Here is an 18,704-nt window from a genome sequence, read left to right on the forward strand (position 1 = left end):
GATGTGGTGGAACGGGAGCTTCGTGCCCTGGATGTGCATCCCTCAAATCTCCATCAACTGCAAGATGCTATCCTATCAATATGGGCCAACATTTCTAAAGAATGCTATCAGCACCTTGTTGAATCAATGCCACGTAGAACTAAGGCAGTTCTGAAGGCAAAAGGGGGTCCAACACCGTATTAGTATGGTGTTCCTAATAATTCTTTAGGTGAGTGTAGATACATATAATATACACACAGAAAGACATGATATACACATAGGTACATATAATATACACATGATATAAACAAAGGCACAAAATAAACACACAGGTACATATAATATACACACAGGTAATAATAATAATAATAATAAAATGTATTTATATAGCACCACCATATTCCGCAGCGCTTTACAAATTCATAGGGTTCATATACAAAACAAAAGTAACTGGCTAATATGCAACTTAAACACTAGGAGTCAGGGTCCTGCTCGCAAGAGCTTACAATCTATGAGGAATTGGGGGTGACACATAAGGTGGTTGATTGTGATAAGTAGGATTTGAGCCATTATTGAGCTGACAGGAGCGGTGCTGGCCGATCTGCTTCGGGTTTGGGACTACTAGAGGTTCGAGTTTAGGCCAGAGGAGTTGGTGGGGGAAAGGTTTAGTTTGGGAAAAGTCATTTTAAATAGCTTAATAAGCCTGCCTGAAAAGATGTGTTTTTAACCCCTTAGGGACCGGGCTCATTTTCACCTTAAGGACCAGGCCATTTTTTGCAAATCTGACCAGTGTCACTTTATGTGGTGATAACTTTAAAACGCTTTGACTAATCCAGGCCATTCTGGGATTGTTTTTTTTGTCACATATTGTACTTCATGAGACTGGTAAAATGGAGTGAAAAAAAAGTTCATTTTTATTTATAAAAAAATACCAAATTTACCCAAAGTTTTTGGAAAATTTGAAAATTTTTTAGTTTCAATTTCTCTACTTCTATAATACATAGTAATACCTCCAAAAATGGTTATTACTTTACATTCCCCATATGTCTACTTCATGTTTGGATCATTTTGAGAATTATATTTTATTTTTTGGGGATGTTGTAATCTTTAAATTTTTCTGAAATTTTCAAAAACCCACTTTTTAAAGGACCAGTTCAGGTCTGAAGTCACTTTGTGAGGCTTATATTTAATACAAACCACCCAAAAATTACTCCATTCTAGAAACTACACCCTTCAAGGTATTCAAAACTGATTTTTACAAACGTTGTTAACCCTTTAGGTGTTCCACAAGAATTAATGGAAAATAGAGATACAATTTCAAAATTTCACATTTTTGGTAGATTTTCCATTTTTATATTTTTTTCCAGTTACAAAGCAAGGGTTAACAGCCAAACAAAACTCAATATTTATGGCCCTGATTCTGTAGTTTACAGAAACAGCCCATATGTGGTCGTAAACTACTGTACAGGCACACAGTAGGGCACAGAAGGAAAGGAACGCCCTACGGTTTTTGGAAGGCAGATTTTGCTGGACTGGTTTTTTGACACCATGTCCCATTTGAAGCCCCCCCCCCCCCCCCCCCCGATGCACCCCTAGAGTAGAAACTCCAAAAAAGTGACCCCATTTTAAAAACTACGGGATAGGGTGGCAGTTTTGTTGGTACTAGTTTAGTGTACATCTGATTTTTGGTTGCTCTATATTGCACTATTTGGCAAGGTAACAAGAAATAGCTGTTTTGGCAGAGTTTTTTTTGTTATTTACAACATTCATCTGACAGGTTAGATCATGTGGTATTTTTATAGAGCAGGTTGTCACGGACGCGCGATACCTAATATGTATACTATTTTTTTTATTTATGTAAGTTTTACACAATGATTTTTTTTTAAACAAAAAAAATCATGTTTTAGTGTTTCCATAGCCTGAGAGCCATAGTTTTTTCAGTTTTTGGGCGATTATCTTGGGTAGGGTGTGATTTTTGTGGGATGAGATTGCGGTTTGATTGGCACTATTTTGTGGTGTGTGTGACTTTTTGATTGCTTGCTATTACACTTTTTGTGTTGTAAGGTGACAAAAAAATTGCTTTTTTTTACAATGTTTTTTATTTTATTTTTTTACAGTGTTCACCTGAGTGGTTAGTTCATGTGATATTTTTATAGAGCAGGTTATTACGGATGCGGCGATACCTAATATGTATACTTTTTTTTATTTATGTAAGTTTTGCACAATAATATCATTTTTGAAACAAAAAAAAAATCATGTTTTAGTGTCTCCATAGTCTGAGAGCCATAGTTTTTTCAGCTTATCTTAAGTAGGGTCTCATTGTTTGCGGGATGAGATGGTGGTTTGATTGGCACTATTTCGGGGTGCATATGACTTTTGATCGCTTGCTATTACAATTTTTGTGATGTAAGGTGACAAAAAATGGCTTTTTTTACACCTTATTTTTTTTAAGGTGTTCACCTGAGGGGTTAGGTCATGTGATATATTTATAGAGCAGGTTATTACAGACACGCGATACCTAATATGTATACTTTTTAAATTTACTTAAGTTTTACACAATAACAGCTTTTTTAAAACAAAAAAAATGATGTTTTAGTGTCTCCATATTCTGAGCCATAGTTTTTTTATTTTTTGGGTGATTGTCTTAGGTAGAGGCAAATTTTTTGCGGGATGACGTGACGGTTTAATTGGTACTATTTTGGTGGGCATACGCCTTTTTGCTCACTTACTGTTGTACTTTTTGTGATGTAAGGTGACCAAAAATTTTTTTTTTTTAGCACAGTTTTTATTTTTTATTTTTTTACTCTGTTCATCTGAGGGGTTAGGTCATGTGATATGTTTATAGAGCCGGTTGGTTGGTTTTTACCATTTTTTTTTTTTACTTTATTTGGGGGATTATAACTTTAGTTTTTTTATTTGAAACTAAATTTTTTGGGGGGCAAACTTTATTTTTTCAACTTTGTTTTTCACATTTTTTTTGTCCCACTTTGGGACTTTTTGGGGGGTCTGATCCCCTTTACAATGCATTCCAATACTTCTGTATTGGAATGCATTGGCTGTATGAGTAATACTGTGTGTATTACTCATACAGCTTCCTGCCTGTGAGATCCAGGGGGCTGGATCTCACAGGCTCGTCACAGGAAGGCAGTGCCGATGCCTAAGGAAGGCATCGCGCTGCCTTCCATGCCATCTGGTCCCCCCTACAGCCCCACGGGGACCCAATTGCACCGCCGCCCGCCGCAACCTGTAAAAGTCGCAAACCGCAGGTCTGAATTGACCTGCGGTTTGCGGCGATCGCCGACATGGAGGGGGGTGGGTCACGGGACCCCCCAGTGCATTGACCCAAGGTGCCTGCTCAATGATTTGAGCAGGCACCTTGTTTCGATCACCGCCCGCCGGTCATCGGAAATACATAGGACGTCAGGGCATTCCTGACGTCATTCCAGGACATCAGGGCATTCCTGTACGCCCTATGTCCCAAACAGTTTAAGGCACGTTTGAAGGTGGAGAAGTTGTGAATTGACCTAGTATTCCGGGGCAGAGTATTCCAGAGAGTAGGTGCAGCTCGAGAAAAGTCTTGAAGATGGGAGTGAGAGGTACGAATTATGGAGGTTATTAATCTTAGGTCGCTAACAGAACGGAGAGCATGAGTAGGGTGGTAGATGGAGATGAGGGAGGAGATTGATGGAGGTGCAGCACTGTGGAGAGCTTTGTGGGTGAGGGTGAGACGTTTGAACTGTATTCTGTGGTGAAGTGACTGGCACAGACTAGTAGCATCAGTGTAGCGGTTGGATGGATAGATGAGCCTGGCTTCAGCATTTAGGACAGACTGAAGGGGTGAGAGTTTAGTGAGAGAGAGACCGATTAGTAATGCATTGCAGTAGTCAAGACGAGAATGAATCAAGGCAACAACAAGAGTTTTTTCCATTTCCACCGTAAGAAAAGGGTGGATTCTGGCGATATTCTTGAGGTGCAGACGACAAAAGCGTGTAAGTTATTGAATATGGAGAACAAAGGATAGATCAGAGTCGAATGTGGCCCCAAGACAGCAGGCATGTTGCACAGGAGTTAGGATAGTGCTGCAGACCGAAATTGAATCATCAAGTTTAGGTGAGTTAGTAGATGGGGAAAGACAAGAAGTTCCGTTTTTGAGAGGTTCAGTTTTAGATACAGAGTGGACATGATGTTAGAGACAGATGTTAGAGACAGCTGCCAGACAACTACTGGTGTTTTGGAGTAAAGCACGAGTGATGTCAGGGGATGAAGTGTAGTTGGGTGTCATCAGCTTAGAGATGGTACTGAAAGCGAAATCTACTGATAGTCTGTCCGATGGGGGCTGTATAGAGGCAGAACAGTAGGGGACCTAGTACTGAGCCCTGAGGAACGCCGACATCAAGAGGAAGAGGAGAAGTAGAGCCAGCAAATGATACACTACAGGAGCGGCCAGAGAGATAGGAAGAGAACCAAGAGAGAACAGTGTCCTTAAGGCCAATTGAGTGGAGCATGGTGAGGAGGAGTTTATGGTCTACGGTATAGAAAGGCTTCAGAGAGATCCAGCAGAATCAGTAGCGAATAGTCACCATTTCTTTTTGCTGTTAGGAGATCGCTAGACACTTTATTAAGGGCAGTTTCTGTAGAGTGAAGGAGGCGAAAGGCAGATTGTAAGGGGTCAAGAAGAGAGTTTGCAGAGAGATAGCTTATTAAGCGAGAGTAGACAAGACGTTCAAGGAGTTTAGAGATGAAGGGGAGGTTAGAAACAGGTCGGTAGTTAGCAGCACAGGTCGGGTCAAGAGATGGTTTCTTTAGTAGTGGGGTTATAACAGAGTGTTTGAAAGAGGAAGGAAAGATAACAGAAGAGAGAGAGAGGTTAAAAGTTGTAGTTAGGTGAGTGATAACAGCCGGGGGGAGAGGGACTGGAGGAGGTGTGATGAAACTAGGATCACTGCTACAGGTTGTGGGTCGAGAAGAAGAGAGAAGCCTGGAGACTTCTTCCTCTGTTATAGGGTCAAAAGAGAAGAGAGAGCATGTGGAGGAATTGGAGGGAGGAGGATTGAAATTATTTGGGGACTGGGAGATTATTTCCTGCCGGATACTGCCAACCTTGTCTCTGAAGTAAGTGGCCATGCCATCAGCGCAGAGGTCAGTGACAGGTTCTGGAACTTTAGGGCATAGAAGGAAATGAAAAGTGTCAAAGAGTCGTTTTGGGTTATTTGAGAGCGAGGAGATGAGAGAGGTGAAGTACTTTTGTTTGGCAATGTTGAGAGCTGAATTGTATGTTTTGAGCATAAATTTATAACGGAGGAAGTCTGCTGATATTCGCGATTTTCTCCATCAACGTTCTGCACATCTGAAGCAGCGCTGGGGAAAACGTGTTTCTTGTGTGTGCCAGGGTTGCAGTGTCGAGCGGGTCGGATTGATATTGGAGCAACTTCATCTAGGGTGGTTTTGAGGGTCTGGTCGTAATGATTGGCAGCCAAGTCTGGACAGGGAAGGAAAGTGATTGGGGTAAGAGCTAGTTGTAGGGTGTTAATAAGTTGCTGGCAGTTAATGGTATGTAGGTTTCTGTAAATGTGAGAAGTAGGATTGCCATGAGAAAAGTGAGAGGTCTTTATGGTAAATGAAAGAAGATTGTGGTCAGAAAGTGGGAAGGATAAGTTACAAAAGTTTGAGCCTGAGCAATGACGAAAGAAGACTAGATCACGTATATTGCCCTGTTCATGCGTGGCAGAGGAATCAAGTTGTGATAGGCCAAGAGAGGAGGTTAAAGTAGTATGCCTCCTCCACCGTGCCTGTCATCAGGTCTGGGGGTATGGGAGCAGTGAAGTCCACCATAGGATAGGGCAGCAGGAAACACATGATATATACACTGGATAGGTGAGCAGGTAGGGGTGGGCGATATGGCCTAAAATCTATATTGCGATATAATTTGAAGCATGTGCGATATATATTGTGATATATTATTTTCTTCTGTATGTATACAAAAAATGCAAATTACTAAACTTTTCAAGAAATTTTTAATATGTGTATTGTGTAACAGATCTTTTTCCAAATAATGTAAAGATGAAAACTAAGTGTTAGTAAAACACAAATTTCATACATGTCCCCCAGAGCCAGTTCCATCAGATCAGCCCCATGGCCATCCTTTGCAAATAGATCCCCCCCGATCATCCAGCCCCCCCAGAAGAATCGCTGTTATACTTACCTTTCCTGCAGGGTGCTCGGCAGCAGCTGGCTGATGGAGTCCACAGGTGACGCGTCTTCTTCCCAGCATGCATTGGGCGGGACCCGATGTCACAGACAGCGTCAGCCAGCAGGCACGCCAGGCCCTGGCCAGTACAGCGCAGTGTGGACTTGCGGAGTCAGGAGGCCACGGAACGGTGAGAAGCTTCTTTAATTCACTACCGCTCCGTGGTCATATCGCGGTCCGGCGATATATGCGATATTGACAAAATCTGTATCGTTTCACAAATTCATATCGTGCATATCGCCTACCCCAGCAGCAGGTACACATAATATACACACAGTTGCACATAATATACATACAGGTACACATCATATACACATAGATACATATAATATACACACAGGTACATATAATATACACACAGAAAGACATGATATACACACAAATACGCATAGGTACACGTGATATACACATAGGTATGCACAATATACACACAGGTACACAATATACACAGGTACACATAATACACACATAGGTGCACATCATATACACACAGGTACATATAATATACTTACAGGTGCACATAATATACACATAGAAAGACATTATATAAACACAGGTACATAATATACACAGGTACATATAATATACTCACAGGTGCACATAATATACAAACCGGATTCCAAAAAAGTTGGGACACTATACAAATCGTGAATAAAAACTGAATGCAATGATGTGGAGGTGCCAACTTCTAATATGTTATTCAGAATAGAACATAAATCACGGAACAAAAGTTTAAACTGAGAAAATGTACAATTTTAAGGGAAAAATATGTTGAATCAGAATTTCATGGTGTCAACAAATCCCCAACAAGTTGGGACAAGGCCATTTTCACCACTGTGTGGCATCTCCCCTTCTGCTTACAACACTCAACAGACGTCTGGGGATCGAGGAGACCAGTTTCTCAAGTTTAGAAATAGGAATGCTCTCCCATTCTTGTCTAATACAGGCCTCTAACTGTTCAATCGTCTTGGGCCTTCTTTGTTGCACCTTCCTCTTTATGATGCGCCAAATGTTCTCTATAGGTGAAAGATCTGGACTGCAGACTGGCCATTTCAGTACCCGGATCCTTCTCCTACGCAGCCATGATGTTGTGATTGATGCAGAATGTGGTCTGGCATTATCTTGTTGAAAAATGCAGGGTCTTCCCTGAAAGAGATGACGTCTGGATGGGAGTATATGTTGTTCTAGAACCTGAATATATTTTCCTGCATTGATGGTGCCTTTCCAGACATGCAAGCTGCCCATGCCACACGCACTCATGCAACCCCATACATCAGAGATGCAGGCTTCTGAACTGAGCGTTGATAACAACTTGGGTTGTCCTTATCCTCTTTGGTGCGGATGACATGGCGTCCCAGATTTCCAAAAATAACTTCGAATCGTGACTCGTCTGACCACAGAACAGTCTTCCATTTTGCCACACTCCATTTTAAATGATCCCTGGCCCAGTGAAAACGCCTGAGCTTGTGGATCTTGCTTAGAAATGGCTTCTTCTTTGCACTGTAGAGTTTCAGCTGGCAACGGCGGATGGCACGGTGGATTGTGTTCACTGACAATGGTTTCTGGAAGTATTCCTGAGCCCATTCTGTGATTTCCTTTACAGTAGCATTCCTGTTTGTGGTGCAGTGTCGTTTAAGGGCCCGGAGATCACGGGCATCCAGTATGGTTTTACGGCCTTGACCCTTACGCACAGAGATTGTTCCAGATTCTCTGAATCTTCGGATGATGTTATGCACAGTTGATGATGATAGATGCAAAGTCTTTGCAATTTTTCGCTGGGTAACACCTTTCTGATATTGCTCCACTATCTTTCTGCGCAACATTGTGGGAATTGGTGATCCTCTACCCATCTTGGCTTCTGAGAGACACTGCCACTCTGAGAAGCTCTTTTTATACCCAATCATGTTGCCAATTGACCTAATTAGTGTTAATTGGTCTTCCAGCTCTTCGTTATGCTGAAATTTACTTTTTCCAGCCTCTTATTGCTACTTGTCCCAACTTTTTGGGGATTTGTTGACACCATAAAAAATTTGAATCAACGTATTTTTCCTTTAAAATTATACATTTACTCGGATTAAACGTTAGATCTGTCATCTACGTTCTATTACAAATAAAATATTGACATTTGCCATCTCCACATCATTCCATTCAGTTTTTATTCACAATTTGTTTAGTGTCCCAACTTTTTTGGAATCCGGTTTGTACACATAGATACATATAATATACACACAGGTACATATATTATCCACACAGAAAGACATAATATACACACAGGTGCACATGATATACACAGATACATATAATATACACACAGGTACACATGATATACACGCAAAAATATATAATATACAGTCGTGGCCAAAAGTTTTGAGAATGACACAAATATTAGTTTTCACAAAGTTTGCTGCTAAACTGCTTTTAGATCTTTGTTTCAGTTGTTTCTGTGATGTAGTGAAATATAATTACACGCACTTCATAAGTTTCAAAGGCTTTTATCGACAATTACATGACATTTATGCAAAGAGTCAGTATTTGCAGTGTTGGCCCTTCTTTTTCAGGACCTCTGCAATTCGACTGGGCATGCTCTCAATCAACTTCTGGGCCAATTCCTGACTGATAGCAACCCATTCTTTCATAATCACTTCTTGGAGTTTGTCAGAATTAGTGGGTTTTTGTTTGTCCACCCGCCTCTTGAGGATTGACCCCAAGTTCTCAAAGGGATTAAGATCTGGGGAGTTTCCAGGCCATGGACCCAAAATGTCAACCTTTTGGTCCCCGAGTCACTTCGTTATCACTTTTGCCTTATGGCACGGTGCTCCATCGTGCTGGAAAATGCATTGTTCTTCACCAAACTGTTGTTGGATTGTTGGAAGAAGTTGCTGTTGGAGGGTGTTTTGGCAGCATTCTTTATTCATGGCTGTGTTTTTGGGCAAAATTGTGAGTGAGCCCACTCCCTTGGATGAGAAGCAACCCCACACATGAATGGTCTCAGGATGCTTTACTGTTGGCATGACACAGGACTGATGGTAGCGCTCACCTTTTCTTCTCCGGACAAGCCTTTTTCCTGATGCCCCAAACAATCGGGAAGAGGCTTCATTGGAGAATATGACTTTGCCCCAGTCCTCAGCAGTCCATTCACCATATTTTCTGCAGAAGATAAATCTGTCCCTGATTTTGGAGAGAAGTGGCTTCTTTGCTGCCCTTCTTGACACCACGCTATCTTCCAAAAGTCTTCGCCTCACTGTGCGTGTAGATGCGCTCACACCTGCCTGCTGCCATTCCTGAGCAAGCTCTGCACTGGTGGCACTCCGATCCTGCAGCTGAATCCTCTTTAGGAGACAATCCTGGCGCTTGCTGGACTTTCTTGGACGCCCTGAAACCTTCTTAACAAGAATTGAACCTCTTTCCTTGAAGTTCTTGATGATCCTATAAATTGTTGATTGAGGTGCAATCTTAGTAGCCACAATATCCTTGCCTGTGAAGCCCTTTTTATGCAACGCAATGATGGCTGCACACGTTTCATTGCAGGTCACCATGGTTAACAATGGAAGAACAATGATTTCAAGCATCACCCTCCTTTTAACAGTTCAAGTCTGCCATTTTAACCCAATCAGCCTGACATAATGATCTCCAGCCTTGTGCTCGGCAACATTCTCACCTGAGTTAACAAGACGATTACTGAAATGATCTCAGCAGGTCATTTAATGACAGCAATGAAATGCAGTGGAAAGTTTTTTTGGGGATTAAGTTAATTTTCATGGCAAAGAAGGACTATGCAATTCATCTGATCACTCTTCATAACATTCTGGAGTATATGGAAATTGCTATTATAAAAATGTAAGCAGCAACTTTTCCAATTTCCAATATTTATGTAATTCTCAAAACTTTTGGCCACGACTGTACACACAGGTACACATAATATACTCACAGGTACATATACACACAGGTACACAATATACACATAGATACATATAATATACACAAAGGTACATTTAATATACACACAGGTACATATAATATACACACAAAGACATGATATACACACACGTGTCTCTAATATACACACAGGTACATATAATATACACACAAAGACATGATATACACACACATGTTTCTATAATATACACACAGGTGCATATGATATACATGCAGAAAGACATAATATGCACACAGGTGCACATAATATACACGGGTACACAATATACACACAGGTATATATAATATACTCACAAGTACACATGATATACACAGATACACATGATATACACATAGGTATGCACAATATACACAGGTACACATAATATACACACAGGTGCACAAAATATACACACAGGTACATACTACATACACAGGTGCACGTAATATACACATGGGTACATATAATATACACACAGAAATACATGATATACACACCGGTTTCTATGATATACACACAGGTACATATAATATACATGCAGAAAGACATAATATACACACAGGTGCACATAATATACATGCAGGTATATATAATATACTCACAGGTGCACACAATACACACACAGCTACACATAATATTCTCAGGTACACATGATATACACATAGATACATATATACATATAATATACACACAGAAAGACAATATACTCACAGGTGCACATAATATACACGCAGGTATATTTAATATACACACAGTTACATATAATATACACACAGGCACACATGATATACACACATAGAATACACATTAGCACGTATAAATGCAGACATGTATACAGAATAAACACAGATATCACACGCACTAACGTACACAAATACACACACATCTCTAACCATCAGTACACACAGGCACACATTACACACACAAGTATTGTCACACCGTGGCATCTTTTTACACCACAGCACATATTTGTCTATTTTGGCACAGAGTAGAGAAACTACAAGCCTCATCGTGTATCCGTTATTATTCTCTTCACATTCGCTTCCTAGAAGTCATAACTGGCAACTAGAAACTCTGCCGTTTCCGTGTTTATGCGGTGCCCACCCAGTACCCACCATCCCAAACAGCATCCCCATGCAAAAATAAAGGCCTATAAAAAGGGCACAAAGGGTCACTTACACCCAACCCAAAAATTCTTACCTCTTGTAATAGGCACTCCACCTTGGTGATAAATTATCAACTATCTGGTCCTTGTGGGCAAGAAGTAGTCCTATGAGGGAGACCAGGCACAGGACCAGCAGGAGCTTCATCAGGAACTTTGAGCTTATGTACAGGTGGGGGGTCATCTTGGCCCTTCTTTTCCCCATTCTTCCAGCTATTCCCGGTCTCAACCCAGTGTGGTGTATGGCTGTATTGTATCAGCAGGGCTCCTACTGCGAGCCTAGTAGTAACAGTACTCTAGTATGTGGCAGGTCCTAACATGAGTGTGCATACACTGTGTGTGCGGTGTGTTATCAGATGGTATGTGTCTGCAGTGCACTCCTGGACAGTACACGGGGTGTTGTGTCAGACACTATGTTTAACACTTCAAGGCGGGTCAGTCAAGTGTGTTTTAGGTCCGGCTATTATAGCAGAGCTGTAGCTAGGCGTTTCTTCATCTGAGGCAAACATTTCTCCCCCTTCATAAACTGTAGCTTAGCATACCGTATATATAAGATATAAAAAATTGTGTTATAATGCACTCCCATTCCTAGAGGGAGGACTACAGCTATAATCTGGATTGCCAATAATTCATATACATAGTGGTGCTTTATCACGTACATAAACAGTGGCACTATACCGCACACATACATTGTACTGCTATACCCACATACTAATTATACACACATGAACACAATTACACATATCACATACAGAAATATGGGCACAATACTGCACACATACACTGTACCGCTATACCAACATACTAATTACCGTATACACACATATATACACAATTATACATATCACATACATAGTGACACTATACCTCACACATACATTGTACTGCAATACCCACATACTAATTATACACACATATATACACAATTACACATATCACATACATAAATAGTGGCACTATAAAGTACACATACAGTACATTGTACCGCAATGCCGCACACTCACAGTACATATTATACACAAATATATATACACCCTCTGAATAGGGGATAATTTTTTGTAACCTGAATAGCCCTTTAACCGCAAAAATAATACATATACATATTGATGCTATATCATATTATACACACATATGTATACAAATAATACAAATGACCACTTATAATACACCTATAAAAAGATACACATAATATACCCACATAAAAAGAGATAAATAATATACATATCATGACATAATGAACATATAAAAATACAGATAGAAAGAAATAAACACGTAGATATACACATAACAGAATATCAAAACGCACATACACACAAATGATACACATACACTGTTAGGCTTCGTTCACACCAGCGTTCAGCCTTTCCGTTCTCCTTCTCCGTTATAGGAGCAGGAGAACGGAAAGGACGGATTGGGCACATAACTGAGCTGAGCAGAGCCTACGGACCCCATAAACTATAATGGGGTCCGTTAGGTTTATGCTCAGAAGATGATTTTGGAGCGGAGACGAAAGTAGTACATGCAGGACTTTTGTCTCCGCTCCAAAATCATCTTCTGAGCGTAAACCTAATGGACCCCATTACAGTCCATTATAGGCTCCGCTCGTCTCAGTTATGTGCCCAATCCGTCCTTTCCGTTCTCCTGCTCCTATAACGGAGCAGGAGAACGGAAAGGCTGAATGCTGGTGTGAACGAAGCCTTAGTGGTCTTTCTCAGGCAGGTTTCTGATGGTTATATGATGAGGCATCAGACCTCCAACCCGTGAATATTTTCCTGTGCAATGAATATCCGGTTTGCTTCTGATCAGGAGATAAATATCAGCCCAGACTTAACTTAGGTTGTTAAATATCTGAAATCTTTATTTCCCAGCACATATTTATAGGGCTTATTGGGGGTGGGCGCATTATGCCCCTAAAGATCCAATTGGAACAATTCTGGTATTTCTTAGCGGGCCTTGGGAAACATGTTTGTCAAGATACAGTTGAAACTTTGTTAAACAATGCTGGTATCTAGTATATACAATACATGAAAAGGGTTATTTTACATTGAACAGGTTTTTCTCTCCATGCTAACAAGTTGAATAAATTATCATAGGTTGCTGTCATTGTATGTGAGGTAAGATGTTAAATAGCCTTGTGTTCAGGCAGACTGCTATTGTGTCCAGAGGGTGTGAGATATGTTATTTTGAGGTACTGCATTCCACAAGAGATGAGGCTTGTATAATATATGTCTAATCTGTGATGTATCAAAAGTAAGATTTATGAAAAATCCCTTTCATACACTTTAAGAGGACCTTTCACCATTTTTTATAAAAGCAATACTTAGTACTGTAGTCCAGGTTTCAGGAGATGCCGTCCTGTATTTTTTTTTCATAATAGACACAGAATTACACATAGAATATACGGTACACATAATACAGATATAATACACCAAGATTCTCACATATACAGTAAACACATAACAAACAGTCTTGCTCAAAGAACCCCATCTCTACAATTTTCTCTCATTGAAGATCTGGAAGGTCCAACGCTAAAGGCCACGGTGACAGAGGAGAATACAAAGACTCTCTGTGGCAATCTCCTCATGCTTTAGCAACAGGCGGTCTATCAATCAGTTGGGAGGAGAAGCTGGAGTATGTATTGCCACTGCGTCCATTAGTTCTGAGAGTGATTAGGAGGGTTCTCGAGAAGCAGACATAAGTCATAATCATTCTCCTGTTCTGGCCTCACAAGATCTAGGTCTCATTCCGGTGGTCACTCTCAATGGGCAGGTGGTAGAGTCTGCCAGACATTCTTTTCCTTCTCCCCCAGAAGGGGATTCTTCTCCCTCATCCACACAAGTTACATCACACAGCCTAGTAGCTGGCAATGACAACTGTTTAAACCTAACATTTCTACTGAGGTTGTTGGCACTATTTTAGTTGCCTGTACGCCTACAAAAACACTCAAGGTTTCTAAGCACCATCTCAGTCCAGTATTTTATTGACCTGCATTTTCTTGGGATTTGTCCATACTGCTAGCTTCACAGATTAAATATCATTTAACGCCATTGGAAGATTCTTCTCTTAGATTCTTCATTTCTCAAAGTCTTCTTCATAGTTGCCATCACCTCTGCAATGTGTATTAGTGAGCTGCAGGATTTGTCATACAAGGAACCTTATCTCAAAGATCTAGAGGATTGTCTAGTTTTTTATGAACCATGTTTGCTTTCCTCGTAAACAGGGGCATAGCTAGAAATGACTGGGCCCCATAGCAAAAAAAAATTATGGGACCCCCCCCCCCCCCTCCCGGATCTTCCACCTCCACATTACCTCTCGGACTTTGACGCCACATCCGCAGCTCCTCATGCACTTACGACGGTTACGCGTAGGACTGAGCACAGACAGTTGGTCACTGGCAACGCATTTGTGCCAGTGTAGGAAATGTATGAATCTAAATGTCTGTGTATTAAAGTAGGAATAGTCAGAACTGCCGCCCAGACTGCGGGACCACTCCAGGGTCAAGTCCTGGGAAAAAAAAGTGTGGGAACTCCCCCAAGACCCACTGCCACCCCGACCCCCCCCCCAAAAAAAAATAATAAAATATATATATATATATATATATATATATACAGTACAGACCAAAAGTTTGGACACACCTTCTCATTCAAAGAGTTTTCTTTAATTTCATGACTATGAAAATTGTTGATTTACACTGAAGGCATCAAAACTATGAATTAACACATGTGGAATTATATACATAACAAAAAAGTGTGAAACAACTGAAAATATGTCATATTCTAGGTTCTTCAAAGTAGCCACCTTTTGCTTTGATTACTGCTTTGCACACTCTTGGCATTCTCTTGATGAGCTTCAAGAGGTAGTCACCTGAAATGGTTTTCACTTCACCGGTGTGCCCTGTCAGGTTTAATAAGTGGGATTTCTTGCCTTATAAATGGGGTTGGGACCATCAGTTGCGTTGTGGAGAAGTCAGGTGGATACACAGCTGATAGTCCTACTGAATAGACTGTTAGAATTTGTATTATGGCAAGAAAAAAGCAGCTAAGTAAAGAAAAACGAGTGGCCATCATTACTTTAAGAAATGAAGGTCAGTCAGTCAGTCCGAAAAATTGGGAAAACTTTGAAAGTGTCCCCAAGTGCAGTCACAAAAACCATCAAGCGCTACAAAAAAAAAATGGCTCACATGCGGACCGCCCCAGGAAAGGAAGACCAAGAGTCACCTCTGCTGCGTAGGATAAGTTCATCCGAGTCACCAGCCTCAGAAATCGCAGGTTAACAGCAGCTCAGATTAGAGACCAGGTCAATGCCACACAGAGTTCTAGCAGCAGACACATCTCTAGAACAACTGTTAAGAGGAGACTGTGTGAATCAGGCCTTCATGGTAGAATATCTGCTAGGAAACCACTGCTAAGGACAGTCAACAAGCAGAAGAGACTTGTTTGGGCTAAAGAACACAAGGAATTAGACCAGTGGAAATCTGTGCATTGGTCTGATGAGTCCAAATTTGAGATCTTTGGTTCCAACCACCGTGTCTTTGTGCGACACAGAAAAGGTGAACGGATGGACTCTACATGCCTGGTTCCCACCGTGAAGCATGGATGAGGAGGTGTGATGGTGTGGGGGTGCTTTGCTGGTGACACTGTTGGGGATTTTTTCAAAATTGAAGGCATACTGAACCAGCATGGCTACCACAGCATCTTGCAGCGGCATGCTATTCCATCCGGTTTGCTTAGTTGGACCATCATTTATTTTTCAACAGGACAATGACCCCAAACACACCTTCAGGCTGTGTAAGGGCTATTTGACCATGAAGAAGAGTGATGGGGTGCTGCGCCAGATGACCTGGCCTCCACAGTCACCGGACCTGAACCCAATCGAAATGGTTTGGGGTGAGCTGGACCGCAGAGTGAAGGCAAAAGGGCCAACAAGAGCTAAGCATCTCTGGGAACTCCTTCAAGACTTTTGGAAGACCATTTCAGGTGACTACCTCTTGAAGCTCATCAAGAGAATGCCAAGAGTGTGCAAAGCAGTAATCAAAGCAAAAGGTGGCTACTTTGAAGAACCTAGAATATGACATATTTTCAGTTGTTTTACACTGTTTTGTTATGTATATAATTCCACATGTGCTAATTCATAGTTTTGATGCCTTCAGTGTGAATCTACAATTTTCATAGTCATGAAAATAAAGAAAACTCTTTGAATGAGGTGTGTCCAAACTTTTGGTCTGTACTGTATATATATATATATATATATATATATATATATATACATATATACACACATTTAGCAGAAAACTCAGTGCAACACAAAACATAAACAAAAACTGGAATTTGCGCTATATGTCTGTTCAAACATAATTAGTCTCTGTCATATTATAAGCTCCCCTTATATATAATTTACTTACAGTTCTGAAGACTCAGGGGTGCTAGCAGGCTTGGCCTCAGGGGTGCTGCCTGGCATGGCCTCAGGGGTGCTGACTGGCTTGGCCTCAGGGGTGCTGACTGGCTTGGCCTCAGGGGTGCTGACTGGCTTGGCCTCAGGGGTGCTGGCAGGCTTGGCCTCAGGGGTGCTGGCAGGCTTGGCCTCAGGGGTGCTGGCAGGCTTGGCCTCAGGGGTGCTGGCAGGCTTGGCCTCAGGGGTGCTGGCAGGCTTGGCCTCAGGGGTGCTGGCAGGCTTGGCCTCAGGGGTGCTGGCAGGCTTGGCCTCAGGGGTGCTGGCAGGCTTGGCCTCAGGGGTGCTGGCAGGCTTGGCCTCAGGGGTGCTGGCAGGCTTGGCCTCAGGGGTGCTGGCTGGCTTGGCCTCAGGGGTGCTGGCTGGCTTGGCCTCAGGGGTGCTGGCTGGCTTGGCCTCAGGGGTGCTGGCTGGCTTGGCCTTAGGGGTGCTGGCTGGCTTGGCCTCAGGGGTGCTGGCTGGCTTGGCCTCAGGGGTGCTGGCTGGCTTGGCCGGGCAGAAGGAGTGTGGGAGACTAAGGCCCCCAATAAGACCTCAGATAAGAGCCCCATGCCTTATAGCAACCCCCAGTAGCCTCATAGCAGCCCCCAGTAGCCTCATAGCAGCCCCCAGTAGCCTCTCCATCAGCCCCAAGTGCCTCTCACCAGCCACCAGTGCCTCTCCATCAGCCCCCAGTGCCTCTCCATCAGCCCCCAGTGCCTCTCCATCAGCCCTCAGTGCCTCTCCATCAGCCCCCAGAGTCTTTCAATCAGCTCCCAGAGTCTTTCAATCAGCTCCCAGTGCCTCTCACCAGCAGCCCCCCAGTGCCTCTCCATCAGCCCCCAGTCAGTGCATCTCCATCAGCCTCCAGTGCCTCTCACCAGCCCCCAGTGCCTCTCCATCAGCCCCCAGAGTCTTTCAATCAGCTCCCAGTGCCTCTCACCAGCGGCCCCCCAGTGCCTCTCACCAGCGGCCCCCCAGTCAGTGCATCTCCATCAGCCTCCAGTGCCTCTCACCAGCCCCCAGTACCCTCTCTATTAGCCCCCAGTGCCTCTCAATCAGCCCCCATTGCGCCCTCCCCGGTATCAAAATCATTGGTGGGCAGTGCACCCTCCCGCCTGTATTAAAATGATTGGTGGGCAGTGCGCCCCTCCACGGTATTAAAATCTATGGTGGGCAGTGCGCCGCCCCCTGCCCGGTATTAAAATCATTACTGGGCAGTGCGCCCCCCCTCCCCGGTATTAAAATCATTGGTGGGCAGTGCACCCTCCCTGATATTAAAATCATTGGTGGGCAGTGCCCCCCCCCCCCCAGTATTATAATCATTGGGTGGGCAGTGCACCCTCCCCGGTAGTAAAATCATTGGTGGGCAGTGCACCCTCCCCCCCTCCCCTGTATTAAAATCATTGGTGGGCAGTGGACCCCCCCCCAGTATTATAATCATATAATCATTGGTGGGCAGTGCGCCCTCCCCCCCCCCAACATTGGTGGCAGTTCCAACCGGAGTCCCAGCAGTGTAATGCTGAGGCTCCGATCGGTTACCATGGCAGCCAGGACGCTGTGACCGCCGGGCGCTCCTTCTTCTTGTAACTCACAGGTCTGTGTGGCGCATTGCTTATGCTGATAGCAATGCGCCGCACAGACCTGTGACGAGTTATAAGAAAGAGGAGCGCCCGGCGGCCACAGCGCATGTAAGTATGCTGCAGAGTAACTGAGTCTGACCATGGCAGCCAGTAGCGTCCTGGCTGCCATGGTAACCGATTGGAGCCCCAGCATTACACTGCTGGGACTCTGATCGGAACTGCCACCAATGATGGGGGGGGGGGGAATCGGGGAGGGGGGAAGGCCGCATCCTCAGCAGGCGGCCTGGGCCCAGTGGCTCTGCTATAGCGATGCTGCCCGCTGCCGCATCTGTCTCTCCCATGGGCCCCCCTTGACTTAGGGGCCCGGTCGCAATTGGGACCGCTGCGACC

General features: G+C 43.1%; 1 protein-coding gene across 1 annotated transcript in view; it reads right to left on the bottom strand.

Annotated features, from left to right (window-relative positions):
• The window catches only part of LOC122941255 (alpha-N-acetylgalactosaminide alpha-2,6-sialyltransferase 2-like), an 84,291-nt gene extending 72,610 nt beyond the window's left edge, over nucleotides 1–11,681 (bottom strand). The window contains exon 1 of the mRNA XM_044298345.1: nucleotides 11,343–11,681. Coding sequence (XP_044154280.1) covers nucleotides 11,343–11,509 — 167 coding nt within the window. The 5' untranslated portion in view covers nucleotides 11,510–11,681. The remainder of the gene's footprint in view (nucleotides 1–11,342) is intronic.
• Between the last annotated feature and the right edge of the window lie 7,023 nt (nucleotides 11,682–18,704).

The sequence above is a fragment of the Bufo gargarizans genome, chromosome 6 (genome assembly GCF_014858855.1).
Source record: "Bufo gargarizans isolate SCDJY-AF-19 chromosome 6, ASM1485885v1, whole genome shotgun sequence".
NCBI classification, from domain to species: Eukaryota; Metazoa; Chordata; class Amphibia; order Anura; family Bufonidae; genus Bufo; species Bufo gargarizans.